This window comes from Struthio camelus, chromosome 12 (genome assembly GCF_040807025.1).
Source record: "Struthio camelus isolate bStrCam1 chromosome 12, bStrCam1.hap1, whole genome shotgun sequence".
NCBI classification, from domain to species: domain Eukaryota; kingdom Metazoa; phylum Chordata; class Aves; order Struthioniformes; family Struthionidae; genus Struthio; species Struthio camelus.
The window spans coordinates 21,366,121-21,393,454 of record NC_090953.1 but is presented as its reverse complement, the minus strand read 5'-3'; the positions used below and the strand labels follow the sequence as shown (position 1 = coordinate 21,393,454).

General features: G+C 42.8%; 1 protein-coding gene across 7 annotated transcripts in view; it reads left to right on the top strand.

The window, feature by feature from the left end:
- Positions 1-27,334, top strand: part of DAPK2 (death associated protein kinase 2) — a 61,518-nt gene that overhangs the window by 11,868 nt on the left and 22,316 nt on the right. For all 7 annotated transcript variants that reach the window (XM_068958827.1, XM_068958825.1, XM_009681522.2 and 4 more), the window contains exon 3: positions 22,310-22,531. In XM_068958827.1, coding sequence (XP_068814928.1) covers positions 22,310-22,531 — 222 coding nt within the window. The remainder of the gene's footprint in view (positions 1-22,309; positions 22,532-27,334) is intronic.

Sequence of the window (27,334 nt, the reverse complement as noted above, 5' to 3'; positions counted from 1 at the left end):
TTACTTTCAGGTAATGACTGGTCCTGAGAATATCAGCCTGAAAGTGGAAATCTGACAACTGAGCAACTGAGCACTAAAGAAATGTCTTGTGTGTGTGTGTGTGTGTATGCAGGTGGGGGTGGAGGGGGGAAGTTGTGTGAATGTAAATACCAGGACTGTAGCCATTGGTGTTAACGAGCCCAAATGTTACATCTAGTTCTCCAGAACAGGGTTTAAAAAAGTATACTTCTTTTTTTCTAAATCTGGGAGGCTCTAGTATGTACTATAACTGTCAAATTGCCAAAATGAGAAACTAGAAAGTGAATAGTGTGTTTTTGCTTTGGTTCCTGAATTGGGTTTGGAAATCCAGTGTCTTTTGAGATGATGAACCCACCCGTCCTCTTCAGGCTGATGACTGAATGGAAAAACGTAGCTGGACCAAGCTGAGGAAGCCTGGCCCTTGCTGTTTGAATGAGTGAGGGGCTTCAGGCTGGCAAAGGCTCATACAGTTGCAGCAGCCCTCCTCCTTTCCTGGCTGCCTGTCGCAAGAACAGCGGTATCAGAGAACGGCTGATCCCAAGCGTTGGGCAGTGGAGCTGGTACTCCCTGCATGTATCAAATTTGGGCTGATGGGCTGTGCTTAGAGGTGGAGGGACTGGGAAAGATGGTCTGAAGGTGTCCAGCAGTTCTATGGAAGAGGCAGTTACCTAGGCTGCGAGGGAGGTTCTTGAGAACAAATTGCAGAAGTTTCCTTGGAAAGATGAAGAATGAGAGAGGAGCTTGTCTGTGGGCATTCAAGTACTAGAAAAAATTAACTCTAGGGAGACATCAGCAGAACGCTTTGCCTGCTGGTGTCTTCTAGGCCACGGAGTTGTAATCATAGTGCTGGAGGGGTCTGGGAGCCAGAGGATCAGCTGTGAGGCAGAGAGGGGTAAAAGAGCTGAAAGCCAGAAAGGAGTGAGGTAGCCCAGAAGAGCCTCTAAAGGGCTCGTCTGCAAACCAGGCTGGGAGCAAGAAGAGGCCATTCTCAGGTGCAGAATCTGGAGGTGACTTGTCAGTAAAATGAACTGAAAAAAAGGTACTGGATTGTCAGACAATTCTGGATCTGGGATAGCTGCAGCGATGTATTGTGCTTGCGCTTTTAAGGATTGTGTACAGGACAGAACAAAATAAATGTTGTGTTTAGACTACTGTTTTGCATTATGAGTGAAAATGAAGCCTCAGACTGGATATTCATGTGCCATGAAGGCTTTTGGCAGATTCCTTGAGGGTATGATGAAGGAGAGATAAAAGCACCACGTAACGTGGGAGTAAGGGGCGATGCCGGTTATGTTTACATCTACAAACTTGTATTGGCCAACAGCAGAACAAGGTTAGAAGCAATCTGAAGGCTGCCTGTTTTTTCTAGACTCAAGTAGTGGTTCAGTGCTCTTGATAGGCGGATATGCAAGGGGAAAGATTATACTGTGAGAAATGAGTGAAACTGAGTAAAGGTCTATCACTTTTCACGATGTATAGAAATCCTTGCCTTCTGCTTGATAGTGCTGTGATTGTCAACTAACCTCGTGTGATACACCCAGATGTGGAATCCAAAAATGCAGCCTTTCTAAACGGGCATGTTTTCATGCCCAGGAAAGGCCTTTTCCCGATCAGTCAGAAAAAGGAACAGGCGTGTGCATGAGCAGATGCTATCCTCTCATGACAAAAGGGTATTAAACTGCACTACAAAATCATATTCTGGTTCCCAGCATTTTACATATAACACTTTTCTTAGATGAGAAATCTAAGTCTATTTATTACTGAGATCTGTAGGCAAAACTGTTCCCTCAAAGATCTGGAGGAAGTAGGTAAATTGTGAGGCCTCTTCTGCTTGTTACAATTTTTGAAGAAAGTCGCTGTCATTATTATTTGTCAGAAGAGGACAGCAAGATTGGAATAGCTCCCTTGTTCTGAACGTATTCAGGTTATATACTTCATAGGTACCCTTGCATATAACGTCACACAGTCTTTGCCAGTTTTATTTTCACTTTCAGATTTTGTGAGGAGCCCTGCAGATGTCTATTTTTCAACTGCTTGTTAAATGTGTAGTTTGATGAGGTTATCACGTCTCCGTATCTCTAAGCGGTAACTACTCCTTTAGGGCCTGTGACAAATGGTTGCTTGCTTTGTTGGAAGCGACGTTACACACCAGATGGGTTGCGGCGACTTGAACACAAGAATCTTTCCTAGTGCTGACTGATGCCCTCGAAGCCTGTAGATGTCTTTCATTACTTTCAGTATGTTTTCAACAAGCTATTAGGGCTGACAGCAAGGTTGGTTCAAAGAGTCATGTAGTGTGACTCTGGCAACACAAGTCACGAAACAAGGAGATTTTCAAACAATGTGAAGTGTTTGTCCTGTTCGTGTACTGCTGAGTTTGTGATTTCCTGAAAACAAAACCCTTCATTAATACAGGGCTGATGCTTGTTCCAGCTGAAGTTCAGTCAGAAGATAAAATACAGGATCTCACCAACAGAGTCAGCACCTGTTTATTTGAATACCTTTACACAGAGCTTAGGAAAGGAGGGTCCTGTTTTGTATTGTAGAAGCTCCTGTGCAAGGCTTAGGTGTGCCTGGGTCTGCTCATGAAGTTAGACCTCTCCTGTCACTGTGCAGCAATCAAGCTGAGCAAAGGCTGTTCGCGTCCAGTTCAGATCCAGCTGTATAATATGCTGCACGGGCACGTTTGTGGACTCCTTGACCAGATCATTCTCAGCATCGCTGCTGAGCAGGAAGCGACTCAGAGGGATGCTGGCAATCCTGTGTCAATGGTGTGAGAGAAGACTCTGCAGAAGGGAGGAGCAGGTTTCCTATAGCTGCAGTTGTGTGCTCTAACTAGCTGGCTGGCTCCAACCTGCTTTTCCCTTCCATCACGTTCCCTTAATCTTTAGCGTATTACTCCAAAACTTTGCCTCTGTTGCCTAGCTTCTCCACAGGGTACATACAGGCAACAGCAAGCCAGGGGTGCGGCATTAGACAAAAGAAGGTGCTTATGTGCTTGTTAGTTCTGGCAGCCACGCTTGGGAAATTTAGCATGGCCTCTGCTGAAAAGCGAGTAGTATCTTACTATGATGTATATACTTTTAAAGTTACTTCCTGCAAGATAGGTTCAGTTGGTTTGTAGGTCTGAAGTCTGTGGCGACTGAGGTTCTTTAGCAATAGCTAAAAGGGGGCCTAAGAAGAGGAGGAGCCTCTTGGGTCAAGTTAGCAAATTTCAATGCTTGAAAAAAAAAAATTAACCCTTTTGAGATCTTGCTAGAATGTTGAAACATTAAATGTTTTCTTTTTCAAAATGTATGAGGGGAGAAGGATGAGTTTAGACAACTTAACTGACCTAAGAACGTAAGTTAGTAGGTACTAGTTGAAAACTCAGCTTTGAATTTCTCGGGATATTACTGTCCTAAGAAAAAAAAATGATACAAGTTAGAGCTTTGATGTCACTGTTAAAGAGTATGCATACAGAGACTTAGCTCACAAGCTAGATGTAAAGTTTGATTGTTTGCTTACTCTTGCATTTGGACAGTGTGAGTTTTCTATGTAATCTCCTGCTATAATGGTACCCAAGAGTTACTGCTGCTCCTAACTGGAATGGTAAAAGCCGTATCTGTGTTCCTGTATGCCCCACAACAGAAAATCTGTGTGGTTTTCATTGCATTTGTCATGGGACAAATGTTAGTCATCATTAGGCTTTCCAAAGAGCAGAAAAGGTTATTGGATCTGATGTGTGCTTTACATACTCTGGATTGCTTGACTGATTTACTGTTCCCAAGAGCACTGCTGTGATTTGGAAGGAAGAGGGCTCACTCTCCTAGCTCTGCAGTCCTGTGAGAAAACTTTGTGAAGAGTGGATTATTAATGGGCTTTGCCTTCCTATCCTTATTGTGAAGGGCAATAGAAAAGATGGATATGTTCCGTGTATATTAATTTTAAAGTTCCTCAGTTATACTGGTTAGACTAGAGGTCTACAACAGCTAGAATGCAACGAGGCATAAAGTAACCATTGCCTACAGAGGTATCAGGAGAAGATCATACTCCTCTTCCCCTTCTCCCAAAGAGAGCAGATTACACAGTTTAGGAGGACTTTATACAGTCCTCCTAGGCGTTTAATGCTATCACTATTTGGAGACATCAGACTGTGCTTTCTGGCAGATTAATTTTCCTTCTGTAAAAAAATTCTTGATTAAAAATGGAAATTTCAAAAATTATTTTCCATAGAATGTTTTGAAAATTTGTTCCTCCTCAAGCATCATTTTATGTTGTTAAATGTCACTTTTATCCCTGCAATGCCAGACTGTGTCCTATGTAACTATTACTTGTTTTGATAAAGGTCACTGTAAGAAACCACTTAACACTTTTTTGCTGGTTTTGAGGAGGACCCTGAGGCAAGCCAATTGCAGGAATGTTTGCAGCAGATTCCTCTAACTACATGCCAGAAAGATGAGAGATTTCTTGAAAAGCATGAGGAAGTGAAGGCTAGCTTGGCTTCCTTGGGAGTGTGCAGAAAGTCAAATGGCCACTTGTTCTTGAGCCGAGGCAAGTGGCAGGGAGAGGAAACCAGGAACGGGAACTCCAAGTTTGAAGGCAAAGTGGGCCCAGATGAGGAAGAACTGGCCCCTGAGCCGGTGGTATAGTTCCTAGGGAGAATTACTGCCACTTGGCAGCAGCAGAGCTTGCTGGATAGCCTTTTAACAAAGCATCTCAGGACTTTGTTGTGATTTGGATGGATTGTTCGTTTGTCGTGCAACCTTGCAGGAGCCTTTTAAAATTGTTCTAGCAAACAGTGTGGCAGTGGTGGTAGGCGCACCAAGAGCGGTGGAATTTCAGAGATGTGCGGCGTATTCATAAAAGATTGTGCTATGGAGTCATTAATCTGTCCCCTGAATGTGTCATCAGCTGGCCTAGAGAGGGCTGTTGACATTTGTGCCTTCTGGACAATGTCACCATTACGTGTCAAGTCTGGGCTCAGGGCAGGAAGTGTCACGGAGCCTGCCAGGAAGTGTTTCATGACGATGCCCATTGAGAAAGCGTGCTCCCGCAGGGCTCTGCGAGAACGGCTCTGCAGCATCCAGAGACAATGTCCTGCCCAGCACAGCTCGGCGCTCTGCAGCAGCCGAGGGCCTACATGACTCTTAGTGCAGGCAGACCTGAGAGAGAGGTTTCTAGATAAGGAAGTCTCTCCCTTTCCTTCGTTATTGTCTTTTCACTGTGGTGGGACCTGCAATCCTGGCTGAGCCAGGCCACCGCTTTTCTGAAAGGGGTAGGTGCTTTGCTCTGCCTTCCCCCACAGCATGTGCCAGCCTTACCACCAGCCAGGCCAGTTTCTTGCCCATCTCAGTTACTGGCAGCTGTGTTCATCTTCGGTTTCTCCTTTCTCCAGCTCCTGTAAGGCTTTGCCACCTTTTATGCAGAGTCGGGAGATCCTACATGGCTACAAGATGCAGAGTCTGAACTGAACTTCATAGGAAATCAAACCCAAAAGTCATTCAGTGTGTATGGGAAATAGAAAAGGCGTTTTGCTCACTTTCAGCTTCGGATCCTCTTAACTGGGAGAGACGCTGAGTTTGTTGCTGGTATGGTATGGTGGCCTATGGGGAGGCAATTAGGCATGTCATAATATTGTAGTGCTTTTCTTCTGACAAGGAAAACAAGCAGGGCCTGCCGAAGTTGTGGAAACTAGAGTAGTGAGGTGGCTGCCGTCTGTGGAGCCCTCTGCTTGATGAGTTCACGTCTCTGGAAGTCCAAATTAGTGCCTCGGTAATGCAAAAGGTGAGCTAAATATGGGTGGATCTAGGAATAGCCTATGGGAATCTAACTTTACAGCATGGCCATGGCATTTTTCTGCATTTTTATGAGTGTAGGGTTTGTATTTTGCTTTGAGGAATTTTATGCTCTATGAGTATGTGTTTAAATATTACTAATTACTTGTTCCATCTGATTTGTTCTTTGTTTAAATGGTAGGAGTCTGTCCTGGTATTTCTGTTAGATTTAGGTTATTGCAAATCTAGTAGTATTTCTCTGTATATCTGTATCTTGTTAACACCTTTTGTCTTTGCTGAGATGCCACGTAAAGGCAATTCTTTTCTTTTGGAGAAGACAGCACATACCTGCTTTTAAGGAACTATCAACAGAGAGGGAAATGAGAATCCGTTAGTCAAATTTGTCAAAGAGTAGTACCTGTCAGTGTTGGCAATATTCTATTAATAGTTTGGGCTGTTTGTATCCTATCTCCCGATCTCCCAAATTCAGTCTCCTATAAACTGTTTAGTATATGGTAACTCTGTTTTAAAATTATAGATCAGCTGTATACATTGCCAATCTTTTGCATTTTATTCTCTGCAGAAGCGTTGATGCAAGCCTACTTAGTGTCCAGCTCCTTACCAGTGAAATGAACTTCTCTCCTATTGCTTTCCTATCTGGAGTCTAGAGTCTCCGGGGCAAGGATTGTCTCTAATTGTATATGTATTTTAGCACTTAGCTTCCAGGGTTACTGAACTCAATATGTTACTGTACAATAAGGTATTCATAATATGGGGGGAAAACAAGGCCAAGTTTATGCAACTACTCTAGTAGCGGTATTTCTCTAACACTGCTTGAATTTACAGCTATGAGAAGTAGGAGAGAAGCAGTGGTACTTTCTGCCCTGATGTGTTAAATGAAGAGTCATTTTGAGGAAGCTGGTAGGGCTTTGTCTCCTGTCGTTCCCCCCGCCCGCCAAGAAGATCCAGTGCGGTTTTAAAGTCTGTTTGGATTGACTGAACTCCAGGTCTTTGATATTAGGTATTTGGTGGGGGCAGAACTTGTGCGTTACGTGTAGTAGTTAATTTTTGTCACATGGATGCATAACAAAATTACATATAATTGGTGTGATGGGTTCTTCTGGTTAGTTGTCAGGGTGGCGACATTCTTTCAGGCCAGTTCTGAGTGATTGTACTTGTCTGCTTCTGCTTTCATGGTTAGTTTAAAGCAAGCTAAGTCTTTCATCAGTGGCCTATCATGCCTCCTGGAGTCCCCATCTTCAACTGCAAGTTCCTGCTCTCTTCTGTGTGTGGAGGGTCAGATGAGATAGCTGAGAACTTTTTTTCTGGCTGAAACCTAGAAGGACAATATTTCATGTTCTGCTGGGCTTTAAAAATATATAGAATTTTGATTCACTCTCTGGGCTTCAAAAGGATTAATGGATTTTTCCTCTTTTAATAAGATACTTCACTTCTCTGTATGCTTGCAGTTCAGCAAAGTTATGTTGTACATGTCTGGTCTACTAAAGAAGAACCGAACAGGTGCATGTTCCGAAAATACATTCGGCATTTACTTTGGTTGAAGTTGTTTCCTTTTGCTTTCTATGTAACCAGGCCAGGAAGAAGTTCCAGATGATTCAGACAGTGCCTTAATGCAAAAGCTAATCATTTCGATGTCTATTGATTTTTCTGGGTATAATCCAGCAGCCAGTTTCTCAGCCCCTTCTGGCCTGGGATGTGGTTTCATGGTTAGTTTAAAGCAAGCTAAGTCTTTCATCAGTGGCCTATCATGCCTCCTGGAGTCCCCATCTTCAACTGCAAGTTCCTGCTCTCTTCTGTGTGTGGAGGGTCAGATGAGATAGCTGAGAACTTTTTTTCTGGCTGAAACCTAGAAGGACAGCAAATGCAGCATTTTACCAGTGGTAATGGGACCTTGAGGCCTGGCACATAATCTCTGTTCTGACAATATAGCTAGTAAATGTTTACTTACATAATGAAAACAAAAAGCAGAGATAACTGAGGTATTCTTTGCAGGGGAGGAACTTGGAAATCCATGATAAAAAGTAGTGTCGTCCAGCTAGATGGACTCTCCCTGGCAAACAGAGGGGTATGATTATAGCTAGCAAATTTACCCTTAAGACACATCGCATAACGTCTTCACATGAGGGATTGTTTTTCTTTTGCATTTCATTCCCTGTTGGGCTTTCACAGGCATCAGTGTTAACTCTGTTCTTAAATTCATTTGTACTTTGAGTTAGTTCTCTCAAATTGAAAGAACAACCTTGGATTTTTTTTTTTTTCCTGCAACACATACAGAGGTATTGAAAGCAGGTCTTTGCTTTCAGTGCAAAGTGTAACTTTATTAATTTGTACCCAGCACCTCTGTTAATATTTCTTGTTACGATAATCTTATATGTCATGTGTTTGATGTATATTCAATCTTCTCTTGAAACATTTTTGGCATCTGGTACTTGGTCACCATAACTGTGATTGTTATCAGCCATCTGATATAGTCACTACTTTCGGATTTTTTTACTCTTTCCAGCAAACTGGTCTTCATTTTTTCCCTTTTAAATAAGTTGCCCTGCTAGTTTTCAATGTTCTCGCAACTATTTCTTTCCAAAATTTTTATTTTATAACAGTAAGTACACAGAAGATTGTGGCTTTTTTTTTTTTTTTTGTTTTAAGCAATGAAGCTGCTCTGCCTACAGTAACTGAGAAGAACTGGCCTTGGTTAGTACTTAATAACAAAGTCACGCTTTTTTTTCAAGCGAGTTCCTTATTACCAGCATCCAACTCAGTGATGGAGGTGATCTCAGTGTGTCTGCTCAGTCCACATTTGTCTTTGAAAGTATGACTAGGGCTAAGCAACCCCAGTGGAAGTGCTCAGAAAGCTCAAATTCTTTAGAGGAATGTCTTTAGCCACTGAAAACCAAACCTAATTCTAATCTTTTTTTTTTGCTATTTCTTAAAAAAAAAACAAACTAATTTTTGTGTTCCATTGCAGTAGAAAGCTGGTGGAAATTTGGACTGCTGAGGCAATACACTCTGTATGGTATTCCTTTCAGGCTTTTGAAATGAAAAACGTTAGCCGTGAGTAAAATGAAAGTAGTGCAGCTCACCACTGGACTAGCAAGGATAAATCATTGGACAATTTATTAGTGTCTTAGGTGGAATTGGGCTTGTAGATACCTATCTGGTGGTCAGGATTAATCTAGCTCAGGTAATATCTATTAACCATTTTTGGAACTCTCTAACAGCACATTTAAACTGAAGTGGGAACCTGGTGTAATAGCTGAGCGTGACGCACAGTGACGCTTCGGTGAGGAGAGGCGCGTAAAATCATTCAAGTAGCTAGACTTGTTCTGTCCAGTGCTAGCATGTTTGGTTAGAGTCACTGGCCTCTTTTGAGAGTGATCAGAAGTCTTTTTTCCAAGTGCAGTTTAAACACCTTTGTACTTTTAAATACGAAGGTACAAGGTGCTAACCTTTTGCACGTATGTTACGTATGCACGGGTGTTGCTCCACATAGCAGCAGGAACAGCTTATCAAATCAGCCATTCCTGCTAAGCATGAGTCAGCTTTGACCTTCCCTAGGTCTCTGGACTCTGTTCATTACCACTCCAAGAGCTGATATTCAATCTATAACCTAAGTGTGATAAGTGGGAAGAATTTTTATCATGCACATTTTATTCTTGAGCTTCAGATTACATAAAATGCTTGCCAGGCTACTGGGAACCTGCCAGGATTGCTGGGCTAGTGCCATATCACTGCAGATTCTCTGCTCCTCCAACCTCAGGAGCTGATAAGGGCCACGTTGCTTGTCACTGCTTGTCTGGGAGGCTTCCAGAAAACACTTAACAGCCTCAGAAAGTGCTGGTGGTGATTCAGTAGGTGGCACAGTCTCTTGTAAGTCAGGGCTAATAACCCAAAATGTTAATTAAGGCATTAATTGGCTGCAATGCAGATAGCACATTACTTGACCGATAGCTGCTAATAAGTCATAGCCTTGTTCAGAAATATTAGATTTATTAACTCTGGATTTGAATCTCAGATGGTTTATTTACTCCATACTTATTCCAGTGAACTGGATCCTTCTGTTTAAGTCATAGTCCTCCACTGCTGGGACTGCGTTTTGGCAGTGGAGACTGATTATGTTCTGCCCAGGATGGGCCACCTGTGCATCAGCTGGAAGGAGATGTGGGTTAAAGATGCTAGAGACACTGATGCTGTCAGACGCAGCATATGTTCAGAGGTGCTAAGCACTTCCCTGTTGTAAGTATTAAAACTTATCATATAAAGTCACTATATTCTAGAGTATTATACAATTGATTAGTCAAAACAGCTTGTTAGTGAAAACGCCACAGTGTATTTAAAAGTGGCAACTGATTTTTTGTTTTCCCCTCCCTGTATAGAGTAATGCATCCTGTTAGGATTAACAGCTAGCGTGTTCTTAGACTAATAGCATGGTGACGTGCCTCACTTTCACATTAACTGACTTGGTTAGGATCACAGAATGGTTGAGGTTGGACGGGACCTCTGGAGATCATCTAATCCAACTCTGCCACTCATGCAGGGTCACCTAGAGCATGTTGCCCAGGATTGTGTCCAGATGGCTTTTGAATATCTCCAGGGAAGGAGACTCCACAACCTCTCTGGGCAACCTGCTCCAGTGCTCAGTCACCCTCACAGCCAAGGAAGTTTTTCCTCATGTTCAGATGGAGCTTCCTGTGCTGCAGTTTGTGCCCGTTACCTCTTGCCCTGTCACTGGGCTCCACAGAGAAAAGTCTGGCCCCATCCTCTTGACACTCTCCCTTCAGATACTTGCACACGTTGATCAGATACTTGCACACGTTGATCAGATCCCTCCCCCCCTCAGTCTTTTCTTCTCCAGGCTGAGTAGTCCAAGCTCTCAGCCTTTCCTCATTTGAGAGATGCTCCAGTCCCTTAATCGTCTTAGTAGCCCTTCTCTGGACTCGCTGCAGTAGCCCCATGTCTCTCTTGTGCTGGAGAGCCCAGCACTGGACCCAGTACTGCACGTGAGGCCTCACCAGGGCTGAGCAGAAGGGGAGGATTACTTCCGTCGACCTGCTGGCAGTGCTGTTCCTAATGCAGCCCAGGATACCATCGGCCTTCTTGGCCACAAAGGCACGTTGCTGGCTCATGCTTAACTTGTTCGTCAAGGCTCCCAGGTCCTTCTCCGCAGAGCTGCTTTCCAGCAGGTCGGCCCCCAGCCTGTACTGGTGCGTGGGGTTCTTCCTCCCCAGGTGCAGGAAGTAACCTGGACACTGCCCAGGCCCTTTAGTGAACCCGAAATGAAATTGTTAGTCGCTTCTTATTGCATAAACGTTTTCTTCCAACCTATTTCTCAGGGCTGTGGTAAGAACTAGTGGTACTGGATTTACTTGTATATTTTTTACACACACGAAGAATTTGTCTTCTTTTTAGTAGCCAAGCAAAATTTCTGTTGAATACTCTATTAAGAAGAGGTTTAGAGTATTCTGTCATAACCTCGCATCTGCTGCAGTTTAGGTTCTGTACAGTTGCTCTAGGAGAGGTAGCCAGTTTGTTTGCTTTTTGTTACATTTTTTTCTCACTTGTATTTGCAGCTCAAACACAGGAAATACAGTGACATTTGTGACAATTTCTTTTTAAAAGCTATTTATGAAGTTGTAGGATGTGTCAGCAGAGTATTAAACAGATTAAGGTTTGTGTTCTCTATGTGAGAGTTTTGTTACATAAAGTCTTAACAGGAACAGGAAGATACTTTTCCTTCAATGACTCTTGCATGCTAGGATTTCTTTTTCATTGTTTCAGCTATTATACTCTAGTTTCTTAGTAAGTACTACACTGTTGGACATGCAGGATATTCTCTGCTCAGATTAAACTCCTGCCATAGCAAATACTGGTTTAGTTGACTATGTATTGCCAGGAATCACTAGTTAGTTTGAGTCTATATTGTCTATACTCATAAAAAATAAAATATAATAAAAAGCGTCGCTATAGTCCATTTACAGAAAGCTTCCAGTTCTTTACAGCTATGACCACAGACTTCATACAAAAAGCTTCCAGGAAAATACTTTTATGCTTGTGAACCTTGTACGGCCTTTGGTTGAGCTGTTTCATAATGAGCTCTCAAAGCATACAAATGGCTTGTAGAAGGAGTTATCAGCAGAATCTATTGCCTCTCCTTTGGGAAGAGCGTGCCAGCGCAATGACAGCAAGCCGAACTGGCCTCTGAAATACAAGGAAGTGGGGAGGAGAGGGCTTAGCATAATGTAATCCATTAAGTGCAGTGGAAAAAATGTTCTAAAGACTTAAATTTGGGAGGATAACGGCTCGAGAAGCTTGAGGTTTTTTTTTAAAAGGTAAAGGATAAAATTATTGGATCCTGTTTTTTCCAAGAAAAGGAATTGAGAGAAAAAGATCGAGACCAGAAGAAACAGTAATAAGATACAGAACTTCTAAGCTTGCAGTCCCCAATTAAATCCAGTAGTGGCAAAAAGTCACAATTAACAAAACTGTTTACAGAAAAAAATACTGGTGTAATTGATAATAAATGATCTTTGATTACTGAAACTAAATAAGCCATGAAGTCTGGGCTCTAAAGGCAGCCTCTTGTATCTAGAAAAGGAGTCCTACATCCAGGTCAGCCTGACATTAATTTTCTATGATTATGTTCATGTGTATTGACTCAAAAATGCACAAGGAGAATGCTAAGCACACCGTGACAATTTCATAATATATTTTTAGGGTTTTTATTCTCCTCTTGGTATAGCTCTAGATTACTCAAAAAACAAAGTAAAAGATTCTGTATGCTCATTCACTAGAGGACGGACAGCATGATGCTGACAGAGGGTGAAGCTGGCTTGTCCCATGAGATCCACGACATACAGTTAACTGATCGTTACTGTCAGTGAAAATAAACAGATGAAATTTTTTTCAGGGTTAAAGATACCAAATTGTCTCTTAGCTTGGAGAATGTATGGCGCTGGAGAGGATATCTTTACTCTTGCTGTCAAGAGACCAAACATACTTTATCATCCAATTAGAGAAAGAGAGCCAACAACTGGCAAACTTTGCAACATCTAGTAAAACCTAAAATTAGATCTCTGAGCTATGCTTTGGCTTCACAGGCACAGGCAGCCACATATGTGAATTGCATCAGTTTGCCCATGTTTGGGACAGGGCTTGTAATAGCAAATTGCCAGTAAGGAGTATTGCTCTGACTCGCAATCAGGCTTGAGTTTTGACCTTGTCACGATGAGGGCTGAAAGTCCGTGCTTATGTTATTAGGACTATTGCAAGCTCTCTGTGCTGGAGCTCCCACAACTGGATGTTTGAAACATGAGGAAAAAATACAAATGTAAATTTCATGTTTTTATTCAAACTTTAAGTACCTTATATTGAAAAAGTGAGCTTTTCACAGTTTCCCTGACAGCTCCTCCCCATAGCAGACGATTGTTTTTGTGGCAGGGTGCCTTGTGTATCTTGTTATGCTCAAATCTTGCTTTCAGCTTGATAGAACGTATTTAGGGCAGTGGGAAAGGTTGCTGTGAGAGTGAAACATTCAGCCTGCTCTTTTGTAGAAAACGACCTAGATCGGAGTTACGTGTTCAGAATCTGGATATAAACGGAAGTCCGAACCTTGTAGCCCTGTCACGCGGGTATGATTGCCTCTTTCCGGCAATGTGTCGCTGGAAGGCAGATAAAGTAACTCGCCTGAGGCAGCCCCAGCTTTCTGACGGAGTTAGCCCAGTACCTAGGTGTTTCTGCTTTTCCTCAGTATGTGGAGAGGAAGCAGTTTAAACAGGATCACTCACAAACATGAGAGTTTTGCGTTGTGTGTTTGACCTTGGCAGTAACTAATACTGTTCTGAGTCCCAGTCAGGCTTGAGTTTTGATCCAGTCTTAGTGGGGGCTGAAAAAACATACCTATGTTACTGAGACTTTGCCTTTAAAATATTATTCAGCCAGCTACGCTATTTGGGTCCTACAACTGACAGAAGTATTTTACAGCTGATAGAAGCACTTCAAGGCTTGCCCTACCATTCCAGGAGTGAAGTTACTAAAAACAGAAAGTCTTAAGTATTTTAATTTTTTTAGGAATAAACGGAAGTTATACGATGCCTGCCAATCCACATCAATCCCCAAAATCTCAAGAAAGCGTAAATGTTGTATGTCTGTCCTACTGCCCACTGCTGTTTGGAAGCTACGCTCTGGGTTCGTGTGTAGCAAGTTTTGGATGTTTTAGTGTTGTCTGTATAGCCTTTGTTGTTGTTTCTCTCAAAAGGAAAGTGAGCAAATTAGTCAATTTGAATAGATTTTTACCTTGCACTTTTACTGACGTCCATAATAAAGGGATCTTCTTCAGTTTCTGAGGACTTTTGATCAAGTGATGCAAGTTCCTGAATAATGCTACAGATTCTGTTTATCTTTTGGGGATGTTCTCTTGGAAGACCAATTTGTAAAGAAGTTCAGAGTAAAAATACGTGTTTTTACACAATCACATGCAGTTTTTGTCGTCTTCCTTCGTGCTTTGTATGACTTTAAGACTTGTGGTTTGAGAAGTTTCCTTCAAGGCCCTTTATCTGGAATGTAATTATGCTGTGTTGAAAGCAGCTGGCCGGCATGCCGACCATAGTTACTTTAACTCCGCTTCTATCTTTAGAGAAGCGTGCATCTGAGCAAGAGCTGAACTGGGCTAGGAAGTTCAGTGTAACCTTGCTTAAAACATAATAAGCAACAGCAAAACATGTGAGGGAGGAGAAGAAAGGAGAATAGAAGGTCGTCTCCATTTGCCTTAAAAGCGCTTGTACGTGTTTACTGCGATTTAGCAAGCTTTTCACTCTGGTGCAGCAATACCAATGTGTCGACATCAGTATTACGACGTTCGTGTTGCTGTGGTTTAGCATACCTTGGAGGCCGTTCGCAGTTCCTCTCCAGTGGAAAGAGGAAACTGAGACTTTCACCTTTCTGCCCAGTCTGTAGATTAAAAAGAAAACCCCAAAAGAGTAACAGATGTTTATGGCATCACTGAAGTTTAAAAAAAAAAAAAAAAAGAGGAAGAACTATTGCAGTATTTTGCTCCGTGCAGTAGAGTGTGGGTGCTCCCTGCCTACGGCCTGGCTGTACGCTGCTGGCGTTGCTGAGCAGCCTCTGGTTGCAAACTTCTCCCAAACTGGAAACCAAAGGAATTCCAGCTAAATACTCAGCTCCCCGAGTGAGGTTGCAGGTCCTCTGTCAAAGGAAGGGTTAAACTGTTTTGCATTCGTGGTAGTCTGCATGTGCATGTAGGTAGTTAAAAGAGTGGTTGAGATGCTGTTAGGTTGTATTTTAGTTTTCCTCCTGGTAATGTGTTCTTCCGGATAAACACCTAGTGAGTAAAAATGTGAGTGGTTATAATTACAATTATAATGATGTTTAGAGGCATAAAATTAAGCGTAGATCCAGCTGTATGCTTACCACTTATAACAGTATGTCCTTTTTCCAGTAGCACTACCTGCATTTTACAGACCTTGGGAAATTAAGTACAGAAAGACTGAGGTGTTTTTTTCCATCAAGTATGTAGGATCCTAATTACCATTAAAATCAGTTGGAGGTAGCTGCTTCGAAACCCTTGCAAATCTTTTCCAGAGTAAATTGTGCAGGCTCATCTGGGGAATTGAGTGCAGTCCCTGGACTGGCAGAATGCCACAGCACTATCCTCCTTTTCTAAATTCACTTACTTTTCTGGGAACCCCTTGAAATCGTATTTCAGCGTCAAGTGTACCTGTCAGCTTGTTCTAACATCTCTCTCTCTCTCTCTCTCTCTCTCTTATGGAAATTTCAAGTTTCAGCAACTACCGAAAAATAAAATTAAAAACCCTTCCTTTTACAGATATTTTTTGATGAATGACATAAACATAGAACATAAACTGAGTAAGCTGAAGCTAAACATATGTTTGGTATTTGGGGAAGAAATGGTTTGCTCTTCTGAAATGACAGGCTGGACTTCCTCAGCTGGCCTTGGAGGGCCTGACTGGAGCCAAGTAACCTGCACTGTGATCTCAGCATTTTGTTTACGTGTTTTCAGCATTTCACGACAGCTGCCTAGCAAAGCGATGTTTCTGGAATATCAGAGGAGGATGGATATAAACTCCTCCGACGTACGCTTAGATCTCCTTAAAGGCTCTTTTTGTTCTGAGGCACCATAGCAGTGCTACTGTCCTGCATTGAGGCATCCCAAACAGGCAGTCTGCACTTCTGTCGTTCACTCGAGTCAAATTCTGCCCCAGGGCGTTACCCTGCAGCACCAGTATTAAAAATGAACTTTGAAAAAGAGCGAGAAATTATCCAGTTATTCTGGACTGCCTAGTTTCTCTCTTTTCCGCATCCTTTCCACCTCCTCTCCTGAGCTGCACAGCAATAAAATATGCTGAATTTGTGCTCCTCTAAAGTATGTTTCTAAAAACGGACTCTAAAACCACCCAGTATTATTGTCTCTTTGTGTTCTTTTTCCATGACAAATCTCCTAGATGATATTAGCAATGCAAATAATGTCACGTCTTCGTTGCTAGGATGAATTGTGTTATTAATGATGGATGAATATGATGCACATAATCATATAGTAACGGACTGGTTGCAGCTGCTATTGTTTATGCTCTTAAGCTGTTACCACAGTTGAGGACAGCCTCTTTTGGATCTATGATGAGGCTGTAGTACAGCTGTCCAAAATATTTTGAAAAGAACAACTTTTTTTTTTCCTCTTTTTGTTTTAAGAAGGTAGGATGTGTCTGCCTCTGAGCTTATCTCGTGCGTGCTATAAATACTGCTGTTTAGGATCCGAGTCATCTGTATTTCAGTGATGTACTACAAAACATGAATTTTGGCAGAGACGTTTAACTGAAATTTGGACATCTGACTGTGAAATTTGGTTTCAATGCTAAAATCAACCACAGACTCCTTATGTGAAATTAAGTAAATGGCTTAATTTCTTACTGCTGTCGACTTAACTGTCGGAGACATACTTTCCTTTCTCCTACCTCTTGCCACATCTGGCTGTAAATTCTGTGAAGTTGGCACTGTTTGATGCTTACACCCTGAACGCATCTGCATTAGGAAGCACAGACATGCAGTGGTCTTGATCCTTCTCTTTAGGAGCTATTGTTAACAAAAAATCTGAAGGGTATTTGACTGCAGATTAGCAGTGAGACCCTCTCTAGCTGCATGGGCCTCTGCAGGAGCTGTTCATTTTGGTGCATGTGTCTGATGGAAGAGCAGAGCAATATGCTATCACTTTAAAGCCTTGGGCTGCTCCTGTGAAAAGACACCTTGGCTGGGGCTTTATGGTGACAGTCTTAAAGGTGGTTCAAAAATATTTTAGCGTTCCCCTGTGATACTTTAATAAAGACCTTGGGAATTCAGGGATAAGCACAGGCAAAGCAAGCGTGATCTGCAGCGAGAAATGGAGGAAAGGGTGAGTGTGGGTTATGGGCGGTAGCATGATTACATCTAAACTCTGAATTGTGCATTTATCAGTCTTTTTCCTTGTGGCTCTCACCCTCTTCTATTCAGTCACAAACTATCTTTCCTTGTGCTCATTAAAGACTGTCTGCAAAAGCCTGTTTTTAAGGGATAAAGAGAATAGCGTGGAGACCAGAACAGGGGCAGATAAAGTGTACTTGTGGGCACACATGCAGGGGAAATAGTAAAATATAGGGGACAGAGTAACGTAATGGGCAACTGTCCAAACTGTAAATATGTCAAAGGGGAAGAAGGGAATTCCTATGCTGTGTCATTGGGTTTTTTTTGTAAGTTCTTAGGTAAGCAAAAATCTCCAAAATCCTGAGCATCGTTGGTCTTTTAGAATAAATGCAAAAGTAACTGTGTTCACTCCCATAATCTGCAGTCCTGAGATAATGATATATTTTCCCTGAACCTCTTTGGCAAAATTTGTGTTCCTGGAGTGAAGTCAAGAGAGTCAGTACAGCAACGCTGTTATCAAGTCTCTTTAGAAACCCTGGATCAAGCAAGCTCTGCTCCTTTAGTAATACATAAATAAGTAGTGTTTAGTAGAAACCGATGATGTTTTAAAGAAACAACTTTCAGCACTATAGATTAACCTTATCCAGCAGAATATTTAAGGCAGTCTTGAGAATTTTGTAGCAGGAATTTCATTGTCTCTTAAGAGATTTGCATGTAATGACAAAATCAGGAGGCAGAAGCATAGCCTCTTACTGAATGGCCTCTTAATGCTTTGACAAATGGTTGCAGTCTAGATTCCATGTGTGATTAATGAATTAAAAGCTTCCTAAAGGGATAAGTAAACTTGTCCCATCCGTTCCCTCCTCTTTCCTGAGAAGTGTTTAGGATACGTCTGAGAATGAAAAAACAAGAAGTTGTCCTTGGAGCTGTCTGGCATCGTGAGAGCCATCTGAAATGAGAGGCTGCCTCTGCAACGGAGTGTCAGCTTTTGAGAGCAAGCAAGGGCCAAATGACAGCCTTAATTCTGGATTTCTTTGCCTTTGCAGGTTTAAGACAGGCTCTGACCAGCTGTCTGTATTAATGAAGCACTAACATTACATTACATTGTGTAATATTAAGATTCTGAGTATCACTGCTGTGTATGCTGCATAATTTAAGTTCCAACTGTACTTGCATCTCTCGCTTACCAAGGCAGTGAAGGATATAATAATATTGAAAGCAATAACGGCTCAGTGCCTTTCCAGCATGATCATGGGTGGTTGCACTTAATGAGTGTGTTTGCAGTTCTTATGAAGAGGTCATGGCTGATAAAATCACAGTACTTAAAGACTAAGGTTATCTGTAAGATGAATCCTTTCCTTGCAAGCTAGCTATAGTAGCCTGACTAAAGAAATACCTGATAGATATATTCTGGGGCTGGAGACCTGCCAGCTCTTGCAGAGTGAGATCTCAGAGATTCAGCAGAGAGTGCGGTAAAGAAGAGCTCATTGCCTCCTCCTGTCAATTTGAAAAGTGGCTGGACATCAGCAGAGAGTCATTGCGAGGCTGAGGAGGCAAGGGCGTAGGTAAGACTGTTCTTTTGCTGATAGGATCGTCGATGCGTGTTAGACTTTGTACCTGCCAGGCAGGAGTAACCGTTTGACTATGCTGTTCTTCTAACAGGGTTGTGTTTCCCGCCCTGTTTATTAGAGTTGACTGTGGCTTCCTAGCAGCCTAACTTCCTAGAAATTCAGAATTTATTTCTGCTCTGTAGTGGAAATACAATGAAAGAGTTTGTGTGTTTTTGCAAAAGTAGGTTCTGTCAAATATTCCCTGATAAAACCTGAGTCTTTTCTGACTAGAGAATGCTCGGTAGGATATGGGGAGCGTGTAGGCTTGAAGTTTCGATGTTTCTCATTAAGTTGCCAAAACAAAATATAGCTTTCATGAAGGAACAGTTTTAGCAAAACTTTGTTTAACCAAAAATACTCAGGCCTGTTCTGTCTATATGCCTTGCCAGGTTTTCACCTCTTGTGATCATGAGATGCATTTTACCCTTAAGCAAGGCAAACTGAAGCCCATAACAGTAGCCATAAACTCAAGTCTCCAGTTATTTGGTGTGGTTCACCACTATGGTAGTGTTTGTGACAGTACATACACAGCCTATTTGCAAGATGGATTTTGTGGTCTTCCTTTTCTTTCCCTCTGCCAAAAGGGAGTTTTGACAAATTCCTCCTGCAGTCTAGCAGGGGAAAAATACATGAGAAGAAGTTACCATCAGCTTAGAGATTTTTAGCAGAGGAGCTTCAGTGTGGTGATAGACTGCTCCTGCTGCTTGAAATCATAGATGTGCTCAGGTGCTCTGTCAGCTCCTTGAACTGGAATCCAAACCAAAGTGGTCAACTTTTCCTTCCATGTGGACTCTCATAGGTTGTATTGCAGAGATACGGCTGCAGGGCTTGTCCTGTCAACAGCGGCCTGCCGTCAGACTCATCACCAACCTCAGCAGGCTGCTATTAAGAGTCATTTTCCTTCACAGCTGTTCTCGCCACTGTAATGCTTCTCCACTAGCTCCTTGTTTTCCACCAGCTCGCATTCAACCTCCTGCCTGATTACGTGCTTTACGCATCATTATATGCAGGTCTGCGCTAACAAGCTGTTGGTTGTGGAAATGTAAATAAAATAATGAATAATCCTGAAGGGACCATTAGGTACAAGAAGGTTCTGAGATGGCCTACATAATTAAAAATTAGCTTTGTTCATTTTACTCCTTGAATAAAAGTTGGTTTATTGAATACTGGTGAAAATACTGGGCTTCCTGTTGAGGAATGTGTGAGAGTAGTGAATGAAACTCATTCTGAAAGGAGTAGACTGACCTCATTTGTGTTTGAGCTGACTGAAGCAAATGTCAAGCCATAAACCAAATATTCTTATTCCTCATTGTTGCTTGAGCTGGAAGTGCTTGAATTAGGACACCAGCGAGTCTGTGTCAGTTCTGATTGAAAGAATCATCATCAGTGGTTTATGTGTTTTAGCTCTAGCTTCTCTTTTGTTCAGACCTGTTCAGTTTTGAGTTGGTTTTGTAAGATCTAAAGGAAAACTAATACTAAAACTAAGTTGGAGAGTTTTTGTACCCAAACAAGGCGATTTTGTGTGAATTTTATGAAAAATCTTTATCCTAACTTGTTTTTAGTGAAAGCTAGTTGAAATTTAGAGTGAGTTATGAAACCTCAAGCCATACAAGTTTTCATGTGGTTTCAGACTTACCAAATATTTTAGTATCTTCACTAATCAAGCGATGTAGTTAATATATATTTAAATCCATATGCCTGCTGTTCTCTTTGCTTCATTTGAATGTTACAAATTTAAGTCAAACGTAAAAGGATACAGGTGTGCTTAATTAATTCTGCTGAGTGATTCTTCATTAAAAGAAATGCATTTCTGTTTAAGTGTGTTTTTTTCTACTTTTCAGAAACAGTTTGGACAAGAGCCTATCCCATTGCATGGAATAGTGCTAGTTGTCCTTAATATTTCTGCTATAGTAGCAGCAAACTGAGATAGACACCTTAGTGTTAAGCAGTGTACAAACCTACGTAGGCACACTGGGTAGAAGAAGAAAGGAAGTCTGTTTCCTGTTTTGCTGATGGGGCAGAGTGAGGCAGAAGTGACTTGCAATAGGATATACAGTAAGTTTACGACAGAATTCAGATCTTGCAAATCCCTCCAGTACTTCAGCTACCGTCCCACCCTTCTTCCTTCACCTAACTTTTGTCAGGTGTTAGTGGCTCACTTATATGTCCTGTGTGGACTAAATGCAAATTGAAGGTAATGGCTTACGATTTTATTTCCTGCTTTGTATGTCTGTCAAGATTTAAGCATAGTTAAGCAGTCCTCCAATACAACACAGTTTTCCTTGTCCGGAATAAGTTACTTGGTCCCAAATGGGATGAGTAAAGAATCCTGTGACTGATCATTCTCTTTCGTGCCATATTCTTGCCTATCGCAGAGTTCATACCTCTCAAACCCTGCTTTAGCTGCAGACCACCCTTCTTCCTTAATTTTAGTAAGGCATCTCTCAGTTTGGTTACAGTTTTTTTTTTTTTCAGAAAGACACATGAGGAGAAGAAAGCCTTAGCTCTGGAGACAGTGCCTCTCTAAACTGCAAACAGTGCCTCTCAAGGGAATGGTGATGGGAGAAAAGCTCATACAAATGAAAATAAAGCAGGACTCCATAGTTTCCTATTGGAAAGTCACTAAAACGTGCCTTATTTTGAAAAGTTCCCATCACTGACATAAGGCTGCAACCTGTAAGGTTATTATTCTTTGAAATAGTCATCTGACCTCCAGGTGTTCCCTTCTTAGGAGATAACAGGGAACTATTAAAACTGGACTGGTCTCTCTTACTGAGGGAGCCACAGTCAGGAAAATTTTATTAGCAAATGGCAGGTACGTGCCTTTTTAAAACTTTGGTGCAGCGACTTTACTATCTGGTAAAATGGGAAATTCTCTGACTTTGCACTGATAGTAAGGAACATGCACTTACTCAAATTACATTTACAGCCAGACTTTCAAGCGAAGTGCAGAATGGTGAATAAACCGTTATCTTCTATGAAAATTGGTTACTGCTGACCAATTCTGCGTTTCCAAAGTGTCATCAATCTGTTGAGTCCTTTTCTGAGAGATTGTTCTTCACGGAGATGCTTCAACGCCTGCATGTCCTTTCAGAACATCCAGTGATCTGTTGCAAACTTGAATGCCTCAAGCATTACCCAGCAAAGGAGTGGTAATTTGAACCTTTTGAGCCAGGTCTTATTCATTTAAACATGAACTCTATTCTTTAGAGATTCTTAACTTGTATCTTCCCTTCTGTTCAGACATTGTTTGATCTTACTGAGTATCAGGCACAGCCTTGTTATGCTCTAGTGACTTTAACTGCAGAATTCTGACAGTCCTCGCTATTGTAGTAAGAACAGGATCGTGCGGTAGCATCATTGCTGGAGGGCTTGCAGGATCGAGCTTAGCGTATGAGCAGCTCATTCAGGAAGCTGTGTGGTACTACCATTGGGTTACGTGAAAGCTTTAAGAGCGTTTTTATTATCTTGTCCTTGCAGTGGCCAGTTTGCCATAGTGAAGAAATGCCGAGACAGGAGCACCGGCGTGGAGTATGCTGCAAAGTTCATTAAAAAGCGTCAGAGTCGGGCCAGCCGTCGCGGAGTGAGACGTGAGGAAATTGAACGGGAGGTGACTATTCTGCAGCAGGTCCTGCACGCCAACATCATCAAGTTGCACGATATCTATGAGAACAAGACGGATGTGGTCCTCATCCTTGAGCTGTGAGTAAGGGGACTTCCTACTCCTCCAGGGCAGGATGAGGTAAAAGGAACAGGAAAGAGCAGCTGAGACTGCTGGAGTGCAGAGGCACTGTGTAAATGGGACAGTTGTGTTGTCCGGCCTCGCAGCCCTTGGCAGCAGAATTGAATGAGGTCACTGGTAAACAGGCCCCCAGCCCCTCCGTGCGCCCTGGGGATACAGGTGCCCCTTAGCATCAGCTGAGGCTGTTGTTACTGAGCCAGGGAGTGTCGTCAGCTTGAAAGCAGAGTTTGCTGAGCAGAGAGATTACCTCATGTCTGCCTCGTGCTGCCCTGACGTGAACTGTGGAGGGACCACAAACGCCTACCAAAAATCCCATTTCTTTTTGTCTTCCTCCTTTCCTCCCTTCCAGTACACGTGCCCTCAGGCCCCTTAAAACATTTGCAGCCATTCTCACTACTTGGATGTTTTCCTTATTTAGAGGAGATGGGGGGGGCGGGTGGAAAAAGGGGTTCTGAACACCCAGACTTTGGTGACTGAGGAGGAACAGCAGCGAGGTGGGAGGGAAGGACTATGGAGTGCAGTTGTATGCTGCTCACTCATCTGTTGCTCCAGCACACAACGGGGGAAAACCCCTGCTCTGTAGGTCCTGCTGACACGTGAATCTCCCAGCCAGGGGATCTGTGGAGTGCTCTAGCTTGGCGCCTGCTTTGTGACCGACCCATTGCATTACCGGACTGCTGGATCAAGATGACTGTCACGTGTATTTGGCTATATAATGCAGACCGCTTTGTGCTATTTAGAAAGAGCTTTAAAACCAGCTAGTAGTTGGTTCTCTGCCTGGGCCGAGGGAACAATAGCATGTTGTGCAGGACCTGTGCGTGTTGCTGCCTGGAAGAAGAAGCACCGCTGGGGAAGCGGGAGTTGTGCCCAGGAGTCAGTTTAACAAAGCTTCCTTGGCTAAGGAACCTTCGTTTAGCTGGAACATGAGTTTGCATTTCCGGGAGTCACCTTTGGTGGTGTTGCGTAAGTTTAATCTTGTTGGCTGAAAGGAAGTGAGAAAACCTGGCTGTTTATTAGGTAGAGAATTGCCACTTTATTAGAATTTGAAACAGTATGTAGGGGTCGGTTGTGTGATGTTAATCTGAATGCGTATGTGGGTAAAGCCTACACAGTCACTTCAGTGCTAACACTAATGTGAGTGTGGTGGAATTTCTTCATTTTACTAAAAAGTTATACGGAAGAGCCCTGACAGTGAAGAGGAAGGTGAAGATGAATTTTTAAAGAAGAAATACCTCTCTGGTGTACCTGGCCAAAAGAGCCGTGCTCTATGCAAAGAGTATTTTTGCCTCCTGGCCTGGAAACCCAATGTCATTCAAAATGACTCAGAGTTATTGCTGTTTATGTGACTTCAGCTTCTAGTGGAGAGATTGAAGTAGAGGTTTTGTGAGATCTCAACAGAACAAGGAGCTGCTTTTGCAGGGCTAGAGGGGGGCGTACAAAGCAGCTGCAGCAGTCTTCAGGATTATTACAATGTGCGACGCCGAGGGAAGATACTGGAATAAGTAGCTGATCTGACTATTGGATGGATTCGGTATATGGAAATGTTAGATGCTACAGAAAACTCATCTTTCTAGCTGTGTCATGAGATCTCTGTCAGGCTCCCCTGCTCACCCCAGGGGTGCAAAATTCTTCACAGCACAAAGTCTGGAGGGGAGTTAAGTAGCTTGGTGCTGCTGTTTGTGCTTTGTGTTCTTGGTGCTATTTGCCAGCCGTTCTGATGCCTGCTGGGTTTGACCCATAGCAGGCCAGGAGGTCACAGAAAGATCACTTGCTCCTCCGCAATGCATCTGGAGCTGCACGCTGCAGAACATTTGTATGCCCCCAAATTTAGTAGCGTCACAGTCAACGTGTAAGGTTTGGAGTAATTTTGAGAAAACTTTGCAGCCAACTACTGTCAATTATTAATTAAAAAAAACTGCAGTGATAAAATTTTTTTTTTCCATTTTTAAAAGGAATGAAACAGGGGAAGCATGAAGTGACTGGGTTTGTTTATATCCAAACTCATCCCGAGATAGTTTATCCTGATAATTAATCCTGAATTTGTATGGAACTTGGAACTTGACTTGTTGCTATTCCAGGTGTTTCCTGGCTGGGGATCGGGACTGTAGCAGGAGTGAGTGACTCGGTGTGCACAGATGATCGTATAGACCTAAGTCCAAAGCATTTCTTTCTGCCCAGTTCACAGTGTGTGCTAGTGTGCTGTTGATCAAACCAGTTAAAATGAATGCAAATTATTTCAGCCCATGTGCGAGTGTATATCTGTGTGTGTGTGTGTGGCTCAGCTGACACAGATGGATGGGGTCCTATCTTTTACTGGCACCTGAAAGCCAGGAGAAACCTGAACACTGTCACACAAAGCGGTGAGTAGAATCATGTGCTCGTACTCATCAGAGCTGGAAATGGAAGTGGTTCTTCTAACAAGCGGAGCCTCGCTGGTCAGGGTGTACAGTCTTGGCCTGGGCGGGGGGGGGATGAACTTTGCTACACAGTGAAGGAGAGACATCACAGTAAGCTTTTTGGGGGCTATGTCCTGTTCTTTTGTGGAGTCAATATCACGTGGTTTCAAAGCCTTGAGTTTTGCCGAGGCTGTGCAGAAGATGACATACCCTTTATCTGTCAATCCATGGCACGAAATCAGGGCACATGTTTACATGGCTGTGAACAAGGAGACACCCTGAGGTCTTTTGCTTACTAGCAATTTTTAGATGTTTAGTAAATAATGCATTTTTCTGAACTTATAAAGCAGGAAATGTAGAGACACTGTGGTTGAATTTGTGTTTCCTAGGGCACCTGCTCCAGCCTTCTGTATGGAGTCCAGACAATGAGGCTTTGAACCCTGAGTGAAATGAAATAACCATTAGCTAGCTATCCAGAGGAGCCAGCATTTAGGCCAGGGAGCATTCCTGGAGATTGATGTGACTGCTGGCAGATGGCATATGAGTAATAATGACCATCTGTTAATTTTTTTTTAAGTCTATGTTTATGGCCAAATGTTGGTCTCCATACTCAGGCTCTGGAGGACAGGAAGGGAGCTTGCTACTTCTGACTAGCAGCTACTTGGTGCTAAAGCAACTTCCCGTGTCATTACCTTCTGCTTTTTTCCTATCCTTACCTGGCCTGGCTCATTTAATGTCCTGTTGTCGGGCTGCAGCTTTTGCCCTTGCAGAGGGCTGGGTGCAACGGATCTTTGACCGGATCTTGATTAAGGCCACAGCATTTAGCTGCAGCACAAGAATTGAGGATGATGTTAATTGCTAATAAAGATAATTAAATTCTCTCTGTAAAAAGATGATCTCTACTCCTGACACTGATGTCAGAGCCTCGTATTCCTTGCGGTTTGTCAAAATGAGCGTTACGGCACCTGGCCAATCAATCTTATCATTAGCTACAGTGGACTTTGGCATCAAAAGAGTATCGCTAGCGTTCTTGATCAGCTGAAGAAGCTACCCTAGTGTCTCAAGAGAGTCTCTGGCTACAGTGTTGACCCTTTTCCAAACTCAAACCATGCTGGTACAGGCAAGACTACCTCCCCTTTAGGCACACGGTTTGCCCTTCCTGGTGCACCTTGTGCAGGAATGGGCTCCCAGCAGCTTTTTGTGGCCTTGCTGCTGTTTTCTGTGTCTTGGGCTTTGCCTTGAGGCTGCTTTGCCAAGCAAAAGCAGCCTCAAGGCGGGTTTGATTGACGCATCAATCTCTCTGCTGGTAGGCATCAAGTTCGTGTACATAAAACAAAGAGCTGTCTCCAGGATGTAGGGCAGCATTGCCGTTTGTCTTTTATTGGACTTGGCAGGAAGAGCAAAGGCATCGTCTGCTTGCATGTTCCTTTGCTGTGGGAAAGGGGTGACCTGGTGAAAGGGAAAGAGATGGAATCAGGGAGGGACTTTTTCCTAGGCTGGGTTCCTTCTAGAAAGAAACACATGCACTTTTGCATGGGGTGCTGATTTAAAAAACACACCTGCCTGGATGTTTAAATGTTGTAACTTGTAGTGAAATAGTGGGTGTTTTACTGCAAAGGAGCTAGTGCTGATCTGTGCTTTTCTGGGGATCCACAGTGGCTGGCTTTTGGGATTGCTAAATCTCTTCTGCCTGAGGGTTTCTCTGAGTTCAGGTACGTAACGTGGATAATGATGATCCCACACTAAACTGCGTAGCACTCTCTTAGTACAGTTTATTCAAACCTTTTTTTAAAAGCTGAGTCTCTGTTGATGAGACCTCATCACATTTCTGCCATTGAATTTTCCTTTAGTTTAGTCTTTTCGGATCTCTGCAGCTTAGGCTAATGCCTTGGCTCCACCGCAGGAGACCTGGGAGTAACGTAGTGTTTGTAATGTACGCTGATCTCTGACCTTCGAGAATGACGTGCTCATGCTCTAAGAGGGAGTCCTTTGCAGATGAAGTAACAGAGGGACTTCAATCTCCTTGAGTCTTTTTTGGTTTTTCTTTGTGTAATTTTGTGTTGCATTCAGTACCTTGGAAGCCCCCCTCTGCCTAGCCTGATTCGAATTTAGTGTGAGCTAGAGTGAAAAGGCAAAATCCAGAAAGGAGCTAGAAACTAAAGCACCTGTGATCCTCATATTTGCAGGCTCTACAGTTTCTTCAGTGATGCCTCAGGCTTAGCTGGTTGCCCAGGGTGTTGCTGATGTTGCAGTTGTGGCCAGTCCCCCGTGTACTCTGGGCAGCCAGCCCAACTGGTGTGGGTGGCCGCTGTTGGGGGCAGCAAGAAGGAAAGGGGATTAAGCACCTCCAGCCTGGGCAGCCAGACA